This window comes from Amblyomma mixtum, chromosome 8 (genome assembly GCF_055824585.1).
Source record: "Amblyomma mixtum isolate Tamu chromosome 8, ASM5582458v1, whole genome shotgun sequence".
In the NCBI taxonomy this organism is placed as follows: domain Eukaryota; kingdom Metazoa; phylum Arthropoda; class Arachnida; order Ixodida; family Ixodidae; genus Amblyomma; species Amblyomma mixtum.
This window is the reverse complement of record NC_143019.1, coordinates 125,807,309-125,825,516: the sequence shown is the minus strand read 5'-3', so window position 1 is coordinate 125,825,516 and position 18,208 is coordinate 125,807,309. Positions and strand designations below refer to the sequence as shown.

The following is an 18,208-nucleotide window of genomic DNA, read 5'->3' as shown; positions in this document are numbered from 1 at the left end:
CAATGAAGCTGGCAGGCAGCCCAAAGCACCGCAAAACGGAGTATAAGTAGCGATGCTCTACTCTATCAAAGGCCTTAGCTTGGTCTAAGGAAACAAAAACCCCGCTAGTCCCTTTCGCGTGTGCGTATGCGAACACATCGCGCGTGAGCGTGAGCGACGCAAAGACCGAACGGCCAGGAACAGCGCAAGCCTGGAAGGGGCTAACGAGGTTTGGCAAAAGAAGACGCAAGCGAGCGACGAGAATCGAGGCGACCAGTTTGTAGTCAGTATTGAGCAGGGTTATCGGCCGCCACGCCGCCGGGCATGACGACGTTGTTCCCTGCTTTGGCATCAACACGATTCGGCCCGCACCGAAAGACGGTGGCTTAGCTCCTTCCTCGAGGAAGGCGTTCACCAAATGCGTGAGGAAGTCCCCGAGCACATCAAAGAAGGTGTAGTAAAACCCGGAGACTAGACCATCTGGTCCGGGTGCGGAGGCGCGATTCATGTCGCTTAAGACTGCGTAGACCTCCTCTCGCGTGGCGCGAGCGCAAAGAGCCGATTCCGCGTCGTCGGGCGCGTGGGGAAGAGCGGCGCAAAAGGCGTCTACAGCAGCGTCAAACCCATCCCACTCGCACAGGCCTTGCGACGCAAAGAGATGGGCAAAGTGATCACGGAAGACGTGCTCGATGTCTTGGACCTGCTCGGAAATCGTGCCATCTGGCATAGTTACGCTTCCAATACGGGACGGTCGGTCGCTCTTGTGGCGGCAGCTGTTCGCGTGAAAGAGGTCAGCGCGTTCCTGCGACGGCATGCGGAGATTCGCTGCGGTACAGGAGGCCTGGGACCCCTCTTCCAGGATGCGGTGGTACCGGACGCGAAGAGTGTCCAGGTACTCTCGCATCGCAAAGGTGAGCTCACCCCCTTGCTTCACGATACGCATGCGGCGTAGCACGTCGTTGAGCGCCGCAGTCTTCCGCGCGTGCTTTGCTCTGCCAGCCCGAATGAGAACTTCTCGCCATCGTGTTTTCAGGGCGTCCCAAATCAAGGGACTGAACTCAAAGAGGGCAACAGAGTCCACCAAATCTGCACGGATGTCGCGCATGCTCTGGTCGTCCACCAAGAGTGAGATGTCCATTCACCAAGTAGAGAACGTCGCAATTCAGCCCGAAGCGCACCTCAAGGATACCGCGACAGGTAAGTGGTCGCTGAGTGCTCGGGCGCCTGGTGGAAATGGTACTACCTCGCAGGATACTAGTTGCGGCACGAGGGCTGGAGGTAGGTACACCCGGTCGATTCGACTGGCGCTACGGCCCCTAGCACGTGTGGCCACGAAAAGGTTCCCGTGCAGTTCGACCCACGCGTCCGTAAGGTGCTGCTGGCGAACCAGTTTGCCTAGCTCCTTGGCGTAATAATTGGACGCACCTTGACCGGGGCCCTGAATGTCACGCCACGAGTCTAGGACGCAATTAAAATCCCCCAGCAGGACATATGACACGGATTCAAGCAGGTGGGATGTAAGAGAGCGGAAAAACTCGCCTGTCAGAGATCGCGTGACGGGCGCGTACAGGTTTACAAAGCGAGTCCTCCGCCCGTCGAGGAAAATGTCCACCACCAGTACTCGACCATCGTAACCAAAGGTACAATGCGCACCTGCGCGGAAAGCCGGTGTGAGGAAAACAACGCCCACACCGCAAGACCGTGAGTCCGTCAAGGAAAACAAAGCATCGACATGAAAGCGTGAACGGAAAGAAATAACGTCTGCAGGGGTGCGAAAATTACACTCCTGCAAAAACAAAACATGAATTTGGTACGAACGCGCAAGGTGAAGCACCTCCCGTTGCTTATCGGGAGAGCGAAAACCCTGCGCGTTAAAGGAGGCGAAACGAAAAAATTACCGACGATTACGTTACTTCCTAATGCGAAATTTGAGCGCAGCAAATAAGCTGTTTCACCTTTTCGATAGATTGAGGCAAAGAAATCGAGCAACACATGTATGCGCTATCACAGAATATTTTTTTTTTATTTTTCGCAGGAACAAGGGGGAGGGGGGCGGCGTGTACACCCAGCGGCAAACGATGGGGGCAGAAGCGCGCGCAGCAAGCGGACAACACGATAAAGGGAGGAGGGAAGAGATAGCAGCGACTGACTGATGCCGCTGACGCCGATAGTGAGTCAACCCCAGCTGCGGAGTTGGTTTCAGGGACAACGCCGCCGATGCCGACACAAACAATATGATACCCTCGCTTCCGCAGCGCTAAGAACCAGGTCTAGCCGTGGGAAGGTGGTCACGTATTCGTCGACGTGCCGGGGCCTACGTGAAATAACCGGCGCGTCGGCAACTGAAGAGCACCCTATCCGCCACACAAGAACAGGGGGGGGGGGGGGACCCTTTCCTCCTCTTTCTGCATGGCGGCGACGGTGTTCTATGCAGTCATGTTATCTTGACTCTCTAGCGGTGTCAGCGGCATCCAGCGGTATCAGTCGGTCGCTGCTAGCGCTGGGGGGATGAAAGGGGGGCGGAGCTGGTTACGAGGCCGACGACAACGCCGACGACGACGCGAAACCCAGGAACGGACGCCAAAGAGCTGCGCTCTAAAACAGCCATCGTGAAAATAAAGGAAGCAATGTAACAAAAATAAACAACGAAACAAGTAAACAAAACAAAACGCTGACGGACTCACAGTACAGTTCTGCGGATAGTCTGCGAGTGCGTTCATACACCGGCGCTGGGGGGGGGGGGGCGTCGAGGCGCTTGGGAGGCGTCCTGGGTCCCTGCTGGCGTCCTGGCTGGCGGCCCCGCGGCGGCGGGACGACGATGCCAAGCGGTGCTAATGGTTGCGCGGTGGAAAGGTCCGGCAGATGCGCGCGGCTGCGGCAGCAACACACAGTCACACACGCACCAACACACTCCACCGCGCAAACACCGTCCATCGTTCGCCAAACGCGCCGACGGAGCCAACGCGCCGACGGAGCCAACGCGCCGACGGAGCCAGCGCGCCGACGGAGCCAGCGCGCCGAAAAGATAACGGCGCCGTAGAGCGTCGAAAGAATGGCGCTCGGGCGGCCGCCGAGCAGGGAGGGGAGGAGGAAAAGGCCCAGCAGGGCCTGAAGTCCGGCGAGGAGGCGCCATGGCGGAAACTATTCGTTTCCCTCGACGTCCATGTGGACGCCGTCGCCGTCGTCGTCTGCCGTCCTCGGTTTCTCCTTCGGCGCCTGGGTGGCCGAAGAGCAGGTCGCGCCGCCGTCCGACGACGAGGAGAGCTGGCACTTGGGGTCGTCGAGCTCGAGAGCCTTGCGCGCCCCCCGCACCAACTTAGCTGCGCACGGGCCCTGCGGCGGCAGGGCGACCGGGATGTGCGGCGGCTTCGGTCGCGACTCGCTTGAGCCGTCGCTGCTCGGGGCGTCCTTCACGGGTGTGTGCAGGGCGTCACTGAGGGAGGGCGAGCCAGGCGACGTGGCGTCCGTGCCCGTGCCCTCGTGCTGCGCCGCCGTGGGCGCGTAAAGCAGCGAAACCTCCAAACTCGGAGGTTCCACAAAAGAGGACTCGCTCTGCGAGTCGTCAGACTCGGACGAGGTCGATTCCGCGACGTCGGAGTTGCCCGTGGACAGCTCCGTCGCGGATTGGCCGGACGAGGTGCCCGCCGTCTCCGTGCCCGCCTGGTCGTCATCGGGCTTGGTCGCGGCGTCGTCCCGCACGTCAGCCCCCTCAAGAGGGCTCGCCGCCGCCTCCTGTGCCGCGCCGCTCGAACCGGCGCCAGCCCCAGTAGATGTCCCGGAAAATGTTCCCCACGTTTCGCAGATGTCACCATCCTGGGCTGCGGAAAAACACGGAAGGCTCGTGAAATCTTTGAGGCCTTCCAGATTGCCAAACATGGTGATGCTTGCGTCAGCTCACCATCGATAGCATTAACGGCAAAAGAATTTGATTATTTGAGTGATCATGTTTGAGTGTTGCCTTGGCGCATGCGTGGTGATTACTTGGCGGTCTGTACTCAATGAAAAATTCAGTTGTTAGTCCAGCCGTTGTCCTGTGTCGTTCTCTTCTTGTGTTTCCGTCTTTTTTGGCTGGTTTTCTCCCTTGACAGCCCCCTCAGGTGTCGCCTTCGGCCCGGGTTGCACACCAGGCTCCTGGGAAGGTCTGGCTGCCGCAGCAGCCGCGGCCGCCGCGTAGGACCGCGGCACGACGCAGTCGGAGGACGGGTGGTCGCCTCCGCACCTCTTGCATACCGGCTTGCAGTTGGCGCCGATGTGTCCGTACGCGCCGCACCGGCCGCAGCGCACCGCCTTACACGTAGCGCCGAAGTGGCCCTCGGCGCCGCACCGGGAACAGACGCGTTTCATGCTTCGGTATTCAATCATGGCTCGAACACCGGCCACCGTCAGGAAGTTCGGCGGAGCGCGGGTCATCTCGAGCTTCACCAGGCGCGTCCCGTTCCCGATGCGGTTCCTGGACTGGAAGGCGACTTCGGTGATGGCGCGCACCTTCCCGTACGGTTGGAACGCCGCGGCGAGGTCCCCGTCGCTGACGCACGGGGGGAGACGGAAAACCGTCACGTGCACCACTGGAACCCCCATCTGCTCCAGTGGCACCTCCTTTCCGGGGATGAGCAGCGAGCCCAACGCCACCATTTTCGCTGCCTGCGCCATGGAAGCCACGGCCGCCAGGAAACGTAAACCACCAAGGTGCTGCAAATATGTCAGCCCCCCGACTCCGAGCACCTCCTCGAGCAGGTCGATGAGGCGATCGGCCGGAACAGGTTCCGACACAGTAAACAAAAAGCATTGCGCCTTTGTGGGGCGCACTGCAGGGCAGGGTCTCTCCATCGCGACGGGGCTCGGGTCACCACGGCAGGAGCGCGGCGCCGGGCAGCAGGACGGCAGGCAGGACCACCGGGACGCTGGATCCGGGGGCCCGCCTGGACAGGAAAAGCTCGATGATCCGCTGGCTCGACGGGCAGCATAACGGCATCCGGGCACCGTACGAGACTTAACGAGATTTAACGAGACTCTCTAAGCGCTCCTATGCGACCGGCATGCAAGCGCCGGTTGGTCTCCAAAGGAGTCACAAAAAATAACTGCTGCCAGTGCCTTCTCAATGTTTATCTAGATATCAGTCGCTGTGCGTTTGATAATGCACGGAATTATAATTTCCGATTTCTAATAACGCGTGCAAAAAGCACATAAATGTTACGATACACTTCGTTGTCATACGTGATCTCTTAGGGGCTTCGCGCATCGAAGCAAAGCCGCGCAGGCGCACAGGGGCCCGGGTGAGAAGCGCTGCGTTCAAAGGGCAAGGCATCGCGCCGAACGGGTGGTGGCGTTCCTCCCTTCCATTACGGTGTGGTTCGGGTGTCCACCGAGATGGCAGAGAATTACTGCGCCATTTCCTTTCCTCAAAAAACCTTGCGTTCAAATGGCAAGGTATCGCGCTGAGCGGGTGGTGGCGTTCCTCCCTTCCTGTACGGTGCGGGTGTCCACCGAGATGACATTATGCCCGTAAACATTTCATGCTTACTCTACTCTCGGTTACGGGAGAGGCAGAGATTTTTTTTTTAAATTAATTTTTTTTATTTTGTGGTGTTGTTCAATTTAGAATATTACTGAATATGTCATCGCTTAAAGCTAATTGATTATAAAAGTAGAAGAAAAAACAACCACATATATATATATATATGTATATATATATATATATATATATATATATATATATATATATATATATATATATATATAGGTAAATGCATGCTTAGCTGTTAACGTGCGAATCACGCTGCGGAGCAACATATATCACGCAATGCATGTCAGATGCAAGCATATTCAATTAAATCGCCAAACCCGTGCCATGCACTTAAGACGGTGGCAATTGGATAGAAATGCTCCCCTTAATTCAATCTTCGCATAATGAGAAGAAACATTCCTTTCCTTCGTGTGCTAACATTAAGCGTCGAGTACAATAAAATATACTCACTCCCTGTGCTGCCCTGAAAGTTGGGGTGGTATACAACTACAGCATAGTAATCCGCTGAAAAGCGACAGCGCAAGCGTTTTACTTCTGGAACGATGTTTTTTCTTGAGCGTGAATGCCATGCCGTCAGCAACACAACAGCGAAAGTTAGAACCATAGTTTACGTTTTTTCTGGGAAATGGTGACAGGCAGTAGAGTGAATTACGAACCTGTATAATCCGCGAAGACTACCGTGTACTTGCAGACTTGAACCGCAAATTGTTCATGTACCACAGACAAAATAAACGGTTTAGCCGTTTTCTTAAAACATCGAAAAATTCTGCTGTAAAGCATGCTCAGAATGCCACTGACGCAATGCTGAAATGAGAAGGGGAGACGACGAAGCTCAAATGACGCAGAAACCTAATGATTGCGCTAACAGAACTAAGATTCCTGACACTGGTCCTAAGCCGCACTCGAGGGAACCTTTGTACTGCATCTTTCGAACTCCTTCGTAACTACCAAAAAGAAACAACGTGGAATGATCTTGTGGACACAATCAAGTCGCATACACGGGCGTATTCCTTCACACGGTGGAAGAGAGTTAGGCCTTTATTCTACCACACGGAGTTAATAAACGATTTTTAAAGCGCGGAGCCTCACACCGGTCGGCTGCGACAGATTCAGCTGCCGCATGCACCGCTGTGGCTATAGAAGCGCCACACGTCGGACAACTACCAAGAAAAAAAAGCGTTCTTATGCCGCCATATTTAGGATGAACGTTTTGCAGTGCAAGCAATTCCATTAGACCAGACATTCATTGCAATAATTATTGCAAGGGAATACTACTATAATAATGAGTTACTGAACTGCCAGCCTAGTTTTGCGAACTTTTCTGCAAGAATGCCTCCATGGTAGAAGCAGTGACCCGTACGCAGCGCAGTTGGGAATATGTACTCCGACTACCGCAATTTCTGGTAAACAGCGTGCGGGTAACTCGCGCGTAAACGTTCAATTTTTGAGCTTTTCGGAATATCATAGTTGTGGACTATACACTGTATACATTTTTAACGAAATTCCCAACACAGGTTATGCGCTGATGGCACACCTTGCTCCCGCTGGCTATGTGCATGGTGCGAATAAAATAGTAAAAATAAACCTGGATGCATTCCCTGCACCGAAAATTACGGCACCTTTAACCGACGCACCTGTGCAATACTTTATTTCGTTGCGAAAGTTAACTTAGGTACATGTTAAGCATGTAAGACCGAGAAGGTTGGATTGCAACCAGGGCAACATTAAACGAAGGAGAATAACGGCAATAATACATAAAACTAAAAAAGGGGGCACACGCTGCCCAAACAGCTTGTTTCCGCAAAATGCGCTGGCACAGAAAGCGACAAACAGCCAAATGTGCGCGCGGGCCCCTAATTGCAGCTGTCACCAGACCGGAAGAAGCGATTGACGTTGCAATTAGTGCGAATCACTGCGCTGGCTAATTTGCCTGCCCTGATTGCTTTCCAAATAATCCTTAATGATGCACGCAGTCAATCGCGCTGGTTCAGCGAGTGTAGCAGAAGCGCTGAAGGACGGAAACAAAAAAAAATAAAAACAAGAATTAATTCACGACTGCATTTCTGCTTGTTCACACTCAGATTGGGACTTACTAATTGCCACCCTTTCACGCAACGTTAATCCGAGCCGAAGGGCCTAAACACTGTTAAACGAAAGTATGCGCTGAATTGTTGTTTATGACTTCGTTTCAGCCGCGCCGATCATTTTAATGCCTTGTTATCGGCGGACACGCGTAATATATATCGTATAGAGAAACGCTGAGGCATTGTTGTTTAAGGAAATAATGTACGGTATCTTTGAAGCAATCAGCAAACATGTTTGCCTTAAAGAGGCTCTCCGCTTTAGTGCATGCGCAGTGCTCAGCGGCTTGAATTTAATAAAACACGTTTAGGCGCACAGTCCATGGGTTCTAAACGAAGGAATGCACATAACCATGTATAATGAGGACCATCGCACCGAAAGTAAGCAAACATGAACAAAATGCTGGCAGCTACGCTCGAATGTAGCTGCTATGCTTGAATGTCGTTTTTTAAATGCGGGAAGCGCAAATGTTTTTCAGTGGATACAAGTAGGCACAAAAGCCACTTCTTCCACAGATTCTGACGCCAAAACATTACCGGAGTCTTAAAGACACATGACAACAGAACTATCGAATTATATTTAAAAAAGCTAATTGTCTCGCTGTTTGTGGCTATGCTGATGTTTGGCCGGCTGCGGAAGACCAAGACTCGTTTATGGCTGATAAGAATAGATTTATAAATGTCAACGCCATTCATGTCCATGATGGGCTTACCGAAAAGGATGGAGTGCACCGCTGGAAAGTGAGAGGCGGTGGAGTATATTGTAGAAAGAACACGGACGAGCAGGTAGACAGAGCAAGCGCTGGCTATCAACTGAACAGTTTATGTTCGGAGATTAGAAACCAAGCACTCAAATTCATTCAGACTCGTCCAGGTAGCAGGTTCCGAACTTGGCACTTCATCTTAAAAAATGCCGCCACAAACCCCTGCACCACTGTTTAAGGAGGGTTGGGTGCTTTATAGTCGCAAATATGAATCGACAAGACAATTTAACGGGCATTCCTTGTATGCAAGAACCGTGACGCGTCCGGCAGTGACTGCACACACATTTCCCTTTATTTACTTTATATGACTGAAGCTGACAACCAGTTTGATGCGTCATATGTCTGGCATAAATGTCTGCTCTTTGCAGTGCACTGCTCATACCACCGAAATGTATTTTCGACATGACGTTGTGCGTGCATGCGTACAAATGCCTCGGCCTGTAACGCTGTGTGGCTACTGGCGATGTCGAGTGTTTTTTTTTTCATTTCCACTAGGTGCGTGATATGAGCGCCGTTAAGCGAGTATACCGGTGTGTGTCCGTGCGTGGCCGCCTAATGAGGCCACCAACGCCTGCAGCGAGCCGAGCACGAGAACAAACAGCCTATGAAGTCAGCCCATACTGCCATCGCGGAGTGTGAGCGCTGCGTCTAAGATGGTAATTTTGAAATGCACTTCAGAAGGAAGATGATTGTTGCTGCGCTTTGGCACTCTTTGTTCACCCGTCAGGCTACTTTTTGAGATGCTCTGACCTTGCAAATTGCTTGCAACCAGACTTCTCGGCACGAAGAACTTATTTCTGCGATTTTTTTAAAGCAATAGCTTAACTCCTCCAGATACCTGGTATCGCCGTGCGTGCAGCATGACTTCATTTGACTTTGTACTACATATGACTTGGTACTACGATGGCTCCCCGTTCACAGCTGATCGCATCGCCCCTGCCCATCATGTTTCATCCCGGTCTGATCATTCCCACAAAGTGCAACCCATCTTCGCACGAACACTGAAATATCAAACATCACCCTTACTATTATCTATGGCAGAGTGGAACTCGTTACCGGCTGACATAGTTTCTGAAACTGAGTTATCACATTTCCAAACAAAACTTTCATCGCACCTTGGCCTACAAAATTCACCGTGATATTTTCAATATTGTCGAAGCATTAAGTCTTATACGCTCAATCTATGTATCTTTCAGCGACTGCAGTGATGTGTACTTGCAATTTGTATATAGTTATTCTTTGTATTTTGTTAAGTACTGTGTGCCAATAATCTGTATTGTGTTGTTTTCATGCCCATCCCCCCCTATGTAATGCCCACTTGGGCCTTTAGGGTATTTAAATAAATAAATAAATAAATTAGAGACCAAAAAAAATCTAAAGGAGGGATTTTCTTCCTTTTAGCACATAATGCTCCCTTGTAAAAAAAAAACAGATTAATGAAATTTCGCCACGATTGCTTCATTCCTTCCGAAGTTACACAGGTGTACTTTTTATAGTACGCGGGGTCCTCCCCATAGCACATGTGGCTATTTCGCGCCACTCCTACTTGGTGGCATGAATTTTGTTAATGTGTCCACGATTTTTACGCAGGGTGATAGAACACTTCTTGCAGGCCCTCATGAATTTTTTCTCGCTATACTGGCACCACAGTTATACTGATTTGCGCGGGAAGCTTTCTCCTTTTCAGAGAAGCATCCGACACGATTGAGCCAGAGGGTCGGCGAGCCGCTGTTTGCTGCATGTCAAGGCGTAGGTAATGAAAAGTGACGTTCTTACCAATGCAGATATAGTCAGCAGGCTCGCCTCTAGCAACTGTGAGATCATTCAGGCGTTCACAATTGCAAAGTTGAGCTTTCGTGTTGTCACTAATACCGATGTAGTAGCAGTTGAAGGCTCAATCCGAAAGGTCTACACCTGCCATACCATTGTTGTAAAAGGAAAGGAGTGTTGGCTTAGAAAAGTCCTATTTTTCGTGCGCTGTAGACAACAACCGCCTTACAAAACATGTTGGCTCAATGCTGTTATAGTTTCAGGCTATATTGACTAAACTGTTTTCCTTAGACTTCAGAAACAAAAAAAAAGCACGTAGCCTACACTACTGATCCAAGAACCAATTTTTCCAGGCTGCTCCTTTCAGCTGGTTTCTTTGGGCCGAGTGGACATTTCCTAAACCCGTTTTGGCAACCGGTTCCTGCCATCTTAAATTCCTCCCAGTGGAGCGTTACAAGAATGTCCTGACTTGAAAACAAATTGCCCAAAAAGATGAAATGGTCACTAAGCGTTGAAATCACAATGACAGGGCATCACGCGCTTCCAAAAGTTTCTTTTCCGAACTCAAGGACTTTCCATAGTAGGAGTGAAATGCATAGTAGTAGCAGTCTCTTCTGCAGAAAATGCAGTCTTATAACAAAACTTTATTATAACTAGTTAATATCCCGCCATCATCATATTCAGGATAGTTAGCGACAAGTACAGAAGTCCCCGAGGCCTTTGCTGAGCAAAGTGTTTAAAAAAAATTGCATTGAACCATAAGACCTATTCCCTGTAATAGACTGGCACCGTTGTGCACACAAGAAGACCCAGGGTACTATAGAAAGTACAGCAGCATATAATTCATCATAGCGCAAAAAAGCTAATGGTGCGGAAAATTCAAAGTATCGATTGTTTACTTTCGTCTTTCATGGTGCTCTATATATTAAATTAGGATAATATACACACAAACGCGACCGCGAGAAAATTATAAGCCAGCGACTATCGGTGCAGTTTGTGGGAAATAAACACTTGAAATTTCACCATGAAATGATGACATACTGGAAAGAGGAAACACGCCTTCTTAGTGAAGCGGCGTCGACTGATCCTCTGGTAAGAAAAACATGAACAACTTGGAAAGAAAAATTCGGCCTTTGGTTCTGAAGTCATAAAAAATTTAACTGTACTTTTAAAAGTACGCTGGCCCTTAATGGGTTAAGCGTCGAGAGTATCCTGCGCCATAGTCATCAAAACCGATTAGTCCATAAGCAGGTACGAGGCTAGCCAGGCCCGCTGCTTTGGATGAGGAGCGTGCAGGTGATGAGGGAATTCCGAAGGGCAACAGGGAAGAAGACAGGGAATATTCCAGATTAGCACAGTATCGGGACAATTATGGCATGCAGCGGAGGGATAGAGATGTAATAAGAAATGACGGGCAGGATTGAGGGGTATATTAAAGCGGTAAGATTGCGTACCTGGGCGGTGTTGAGTGATTTTTAGGAACAGCAAGTCCATCAAGAGGTCATCTAATGTTCTCAAGGTGAAGATTTATTTAGCGTTCCTAAGGGAGAGTAGTGTCCCACAGTTTGGATAAAGCCAGGATATTCTATGTTTCCGGTGCAGGAGAGACGATGCACCATCTCATTGAAGGCAATCTCAGCCTGATATCCACACCTCAGTGTACACTAAGGTGGACAGTGTGGGGACGAAGCTTGACGAGAACCTGTTGTAGAAGAAGAAGAGGAAGAAGAAAACGAAGTTCATTGATGAAAGACAGGTATTACATATACTATTCAGAAGGATCTATAAGTCGTAAAGGACAGCGAGCCATATATATTGCGCCTGTAGCTCGTATCGAATCCGTATATCGGTGCATATCGTTTAGCATGACGTTTATGGGGTGCTTCGGTGAAGCTGTCTATACTCGTGATTGTCAGCAGGACGATTATCATGATTTTGGAGAGTCTATGGAAATTAACGAAGCCTGCAGATAAACCATGGCGCAGATATCACATAGAAGGTATGGTGAAGGACAGAGACGCGAGACTTTTTCGTTTGTTAGCTTCCTACCATTCAGTCGAAGCGCAGGCATTTCCCGATGCGAAGGAATCTTGGAATGGCTAGGGGAAAAATGAATTTTCTGTAGATGTAAGAGGATGCCTACTAGAACATTCGCAATGAACTCTGTAACTGAGGCGCCGCGATGACTGTTGTGGGAAAAGCGTCAGGTAAATACAGCGACGGGACAGTCTCAGGCGCGAAATATTTTATTTGTTGTAGTTCTTGCAAGGTAATGGCAGGGCTATGTGAGGGATAAGGTATGGAAAGGCTAGCGAAACAATAATTAAGGCAAATAGTCATGTATCCGCAAGTAATCCCCACAGTGTGTCAATTAAATACATTTCACTACCATGAAACTTTCAAAGCACAACCAGACGAGGACGGTAAAGAAAGACAGGAACACACGAGCACTAACGTGAAACAATTTATTATTACGACTCATGTAGGTTAGAGCGGGAGGTGCGTAAATGGACGCCTCCGCGGTCACCACAGAAAATGTGAAGGACAAGTTTGGAGGTTCCTAGGTGTGCAGTGTAGGAAATGTTAATTAAATGCAGTTCTCAATGCAGTAACCAGTTCCAATCCAAAGGAAGACCCCAGCGTTACAGCGAGCTGTTCATCAATTTATCAGCATTACACCATTGCCACCAAAAGCAGCTACCGAGTAAGAAGCGAAATCATCGAGGAAGAGTTGATCGATCGCTTAGGGGATATCTGTATGTTCAAGCTTACTGTAGCGCTCTCTTCGACGGAATTACAATACTTGCGTTGTAAGCAATTATTTTGCAGTCCGGGCATGTGTGATCTCAAGCCATGACTCGCCTATATGTTCCCGTCTGAGGTTCATAATAAACTTTTGCAAGTTAGCGCTCGTGTGTTGATGTCTTTCTTCAACGTCCTCGTCTGGTTGTGCGCTGAAACTTTTATGTCATATCACGCGAACACCTCAAACTGCACCGTTATTGGACACTTTACTGCAATGTCAAAATCAGAAATCAGAAAAGGATGCGTTTGTTGAGACGTTAAGGAATTAATAAAGACATGCCTACTTGTAAAGTCCTATATTGCCGTATTTAGTCCTCACTTTAGAGAAAAGATCATTAATATGCAATTTAAGCCTAGTAGGAATAATATTTCTTAGCTTATAATATGCAGGATCCACAATATTACTCACATAATTAACTTGCTTTTAGGTGCTTGCCGATCATTTCAGACTCAATAGCTTAATGGGCTTCGCCAGGGCATATAATGGGAAGGCAAGATAACCACTGTTCCTTTAAGGGACACTGAGGAGAAACCGAAGTTGGTATGTATCGATAGAATACCAGCTTCTACACAGAAAAACACTACTCTTTCGAAGACAAAATTATTGTCAGGTACAACGGAGCAAGAACTAAAACACAGGAGCAAGAACTTAAATACAGGTATCGCCACCACAGGCCAATCTCGCAAGTACAAGCGGGTTGTTAAAATAGGAGAAAAGACACCACAGATCTCTGAGGGTGACAAACGTGCATGAAGGTTACGTGTTTGATCGATATTGAACTACATAACTTTTGTTTTGAAGCCACCAGCGGACTTTTATCACACGCGGAAGACGGAAAAAAGACAGCCCGAATGTTTAAAGTCAAAGAAAACCTCCAATTAGCAGTGCAACAGGCGGCCAGCAGAGTTTTGGTATGTTTTTGGGTGCATCGCGGCTATGCGTTCTGCGTTCCCGCATGGTTTCATTATGCGCCTCAATTTAAAAGCGCACAGCAGCAGGGGACCTTCAAGTGCCTCTCTCAGTGACCCTCGGACGAAGTGCGTGCAACGGAACGCAACTGCAAGAAGGAAACCGAGCTCTTTATAGCCACTGTGTTCAACGCGCCTCCAGATTAGCCAACGCATTGCTCGGCGTGTTCGCATCTTCAACGTACGAAGACGCTGGGATGCATGACCAGCCCTAAGAGGCTTTCTTGCCAGACCCGCCGCCTCAGCCCTCAAAAGCATGGCACGCTGCGTAGGGCTAAGGTCGCTGAATGCAGGTGGCCATTCTTTGCGCGAAGTTCGTTGTCGGAATCGGGAACGGGATCCATCGTAGCTTTGGTGCAAACGTAAACAAAGCGACGGCCGCTGATAGAGGCCTCCAAAGTCCGGCCGGCAGTAGTTTTCATTTCGGCTGCTGCTAGGCGGCAGCGTAGCACTCGCGCCAGAAATTACGGAGTCCTCGTTTCCGTTTCACTTCACTTCACTTCACTTTAATACCTTAAAGACCCTCGTTAGAGGGTATTACATAAGGGGTGGGGCACACAGAAATGAAAAACAGAATGACTAACAGATAAGTTGAAAGTTATACAAATATAAGATTATCACTGAGCAAGTACACGCGTGACTTCTTCGATGAACAATGAGTGGCATGTGATAGCAGCAAGTTCTCGGGGAAGGCCGTTCCAGTCGTTCGCGGTCCGGGGGAAGAATGATGAAGAAAATGTAGTGGTGCGGGCGCGAGGTCGTGACACTTGCTGCTGATGGCTGGTGCGGAGGGAGATGGTGGTGGTGCGCAGATGTAGGGTTCCTGTCGTAGCTCAGAGCGTTTCCGCTGCTTTACGTCACTCTCTGGCTATTTTTTCATCAGAGAGTCCCGAGTTTTAATCGGAGCAGGCAAAAAAGTTTTTCAACTTCGAATCCATATCTCTGAGCAATGAATCCACTTTTCGCTCCTGGACAAGCGGCAACAAAACCAATAAGTGTCGAATAAGCCGCCGCGGTGGCTCAGTGGCTATGGTGCTCGGCTGCGGTCCCGAAAGACGCGGGTTCGACCCCGGCCGCGGCGGTTGAATTTCTTTGGAGGAGAAATTCGAGGCCCGTGTACTGTGCGATGTCAGTGCACGTTAAAGAACCCCAGGTGGTCGAAATTTCCGGAGCCCTCCACTACGGCGTCTCTCATAGCCTTAGTCGCTTTGGGACGTTAAACCCCACAAACCAAACCAAACCAATAAGTGTCGAACTGTCGGATTTTACAAAAGCAAAGCAGTTTCGTTGTCCTCAGTGCCCCTTTAATGCCCATTTAAGGGTAACGGAGGGGATTCCAAAAAAAAAAAAGGCAAGCGTAGCAGGGGGCGACATAAAGTTTGGCGGGCGGATGATATTAAGAAGTTTACTGGGATACGGTTGCCGCTGCTCGATAAGGACCGGGTTAATTGGAGAGACATGGAAGAGGAATTTGCCCTCCAGTGGGCGTAGTTAACCTGATGATTATAAGATGAGCTTTTGAAGTGCAAAAATTTTAAGGCTGTTTAGAAAGTTAGATAGCGCGGGCGGAATAGACTTAATGTCATGTGTCTTGTGACTTTATTCGAAACGTGCTGACGATTTTCGATGCGTGTGAAACACGTTTACACTAGCAAGGCAAGGACTACGTGATGTGGCCATAGATATAGGCGGAATATAAGATTCAGATTTCATAATGATGCAAATACGATGTAATACGAAGCTCACAATGCTGGCCAGAACAGGTAAATTGTATCTCACAAAAAGCGCAGCTTCACATCGTGCAATAGATTAAAATTACCCCCTTTTCAGGTGAGACATTTTTACACGCAAAAGAAAAACAGAGCTTTTGATATTCACAGCGTCTGCCTATATAGAACTTCCTTCTTCCATGGCAACAACAGGGGCATATATAGATTAATTTATGTCCAGGAATCGTAGCACAGAGTTTCTTTCTGAAACATGCAGTGGTGACTAAAATATTCCAATATTTAAAGCCATTCCAATCAGAAGTAACACTTAATTTGATTGCATCCATTTTCCTCAGTTGTGTGAACAAATGTTGGTCCGTATGAAGCGCGAACTTAGCTATTAACGAAAACTGCTTACTTCTAGGGGAAAAACCGTGTTTGCAAGATCAGTAGCGCACCCTGACGTGTTTTTGGAACCTCCTTTCAAGCAAGTTGTGATGGTCCCACCGCAGGGACTGATTAATTTTGGCTCTTGCTAGGTAACATAAAAGAATAGGCGGATAGTTATTGATGCACTTGGCTTTAAGAAACTCAGCCTAACCTTTAGTAGAGGGCTGTGCACAGGCAATTGAATAGCACCCTGTCAAAATTATATTACCCTATCGTAGTGATTCACAATATAAATGCCGCATTACATGTGGCCGTGTTCGCTGGAAACATATGCAGTGACATAATGTTATGCCATGTCATGAATGCAGCCTGTATACATTTTTCAGATATGTTAAGGCGTGCTGTCAGTTTCTGCCTTTATATTTATTATCACCTACGTGATGTTTATTACTTACGATGCACTCTTTTTTTGCGAATGGATATACGCTAATTGTTTCTGTTCAGCCCAACTGTATTATCTATGCTCGATTTATTCTTCATCATGTGGTTTTCGTCATGAATTTCCAAGATATATTTTTGTTTTACTATTAGGACGTTTGCATTGTGTTCCAAATTTTAGCATTTTGTGATCATCATCGGCCCCTTGCTGTATTTTGTTTCATGGCTTAGGGTTACTCCCTGAACGTGTTTTGTTCTCTTTTTACTTTTCTCTTCTTACTGCTTTATAGCTGTAAGCTGGAATAGTTGGTTGATGTTCATCTTGAAAAAGGGGGTACTGCGCTAAAAAACACGTCCTGTCCACTACTTCTGTATCTTTTATCGCAGCACCCCTTTTTTGAAATATGAATTATCTGCTTGCCGATGTTGTCATTAAGCTCTTCTTAAACACCCATCAAATTGTTCCCAATTATCAAAATAAAAGTTACTTCAACTTCCAGCGCAAAAAAAAAACGAAAGCTGAAAGGGCCCATACTTCTTCACTTATGACCCTCTCTATCCAAAAATGGAATGGCCTTCTCTTGAGCGTACGAGCATCGTAAGTACCAGAAGGAAGAAGTGATTGACAGCATGCGTTTTCCGCTGTTCCAGCCGATATTTTGGAAGACTTGCTAATATCGGCCGTTTAACACAGAAAACGACACTCGAGAATCCGCAGCTACTCGTATCGAGAGCTAATCTCTCACTGAAAGCCACCGGTCTGCAAACGGGCCGCTGATAATTGTCACAGTCCTTAACTAACAGAAAGAACGCGAAGTCAGTGCTGGCGAAATAGGTTGGAACCGCCTGTTTTGCATGCCGGCAGCGCTTTCTTTCATAAAAATTAAGGATGGGGGTTGGGGGGGGGCGTGGTAGATGGGCTCTCATCTGTATGCGGCTGGTGCCTCAGCATGGAGGATGGTGGAGCGTCATAAGTGGGGAAAGCGCCGGAGGATTATAAAGAGCTGTTCCTGAAGACAAGGCTATGCGCGAATAAAGGACGCTGAAGAGGAACGCCGAGAATATGCGGCAAGGCATTTGCATCTCTGTAGGAAAGTACGGACGCGAATACGACACTCCCGATGCTGCGGTGAGGCTCGGGTTCACTGAAGCGCCTGTCTGCCTTCGATATTGATCGCTAGCTAAACGGAGCGGAGACGTGGGAGATACGGGGGAGGCCTACGTATTTATGTATAAAATATAGAGAAATGGAGGCGTCGAGGGCTCCTTTCGGCGCAGGTCCATTTGCATTGTAAATAAGCTTCTCGCGAAGCTTTCGGGCAGGTACCTCCTCCGGCTGGTCGACGAAAAGCGATCCTTTTCACGCAACGTCAGCGGTGCGAACAAGTTAGGCTGGAGCCTGGTGGCTTTCGCGTGAGCGCTATTAGGCAGGCGGCTCCCGTGTGGGATTAAGAGCGGGAAGACCTGGACAAAGGAGCTCACTGGTAGAAGCTGAAGTTTTGTTCTCCTGTCGAAATGAAAGATGGCACGGAATCTACTCCTTTGTGGCAGCGACGTGCTTACTTTGAATATTTCTTGTCAAAGTGAAAGTTTAGTTTAAGACGACAAATTACAGTAGATTACTTATTCGTGGGGCGAAATTGGACCTTTAAGGGCTACCGCTGGATGCTTGTGCACAAGAACATGTGCGCATTCAGGGGCCCAGACATGCTGTCTTCGTAAGTACTTACGACAGATAATGGGTGCGCAGAAAGAATAACTGTGTTGTACTGATCGGAA

The 18,208-nt window shown here is 48.8% G+C and overlaps 1 protein-coding gene and 1 pseudogene across 1 annotated transcript; both read right to left on the bottom strand.

Annotated features, from left to right (window-relative positions):
* Nucleotides 1-909: 909 nt before the first annotated feature.
* LOC149334239 (uncharacterized) lies at nt 910-1,867 on the bottom strand (annotated as a pseudogene).
* A 2,119-nt stretch (nt 1,868-3,986) lies between these two features.
* LOC149334238 (uncharacterized) lies at nt 3,987-4,950 on the bottom strand. Its single transcript, XM_089555091.1, has one exon. The coding sequence runs from the start codon at nt 4,804-4,806 to the stop codon at nt 3,994-3,996; it is 813 nt and encodes a 270-aa protein (XP_089411217.1). The 5' UTR covers nt 4,807-4,950; the 3' UTR covers nt 3,987-3,993.
* Between the last annotated feature and the right edge of the window lie 13,258 nt (nt 4,951-18,208).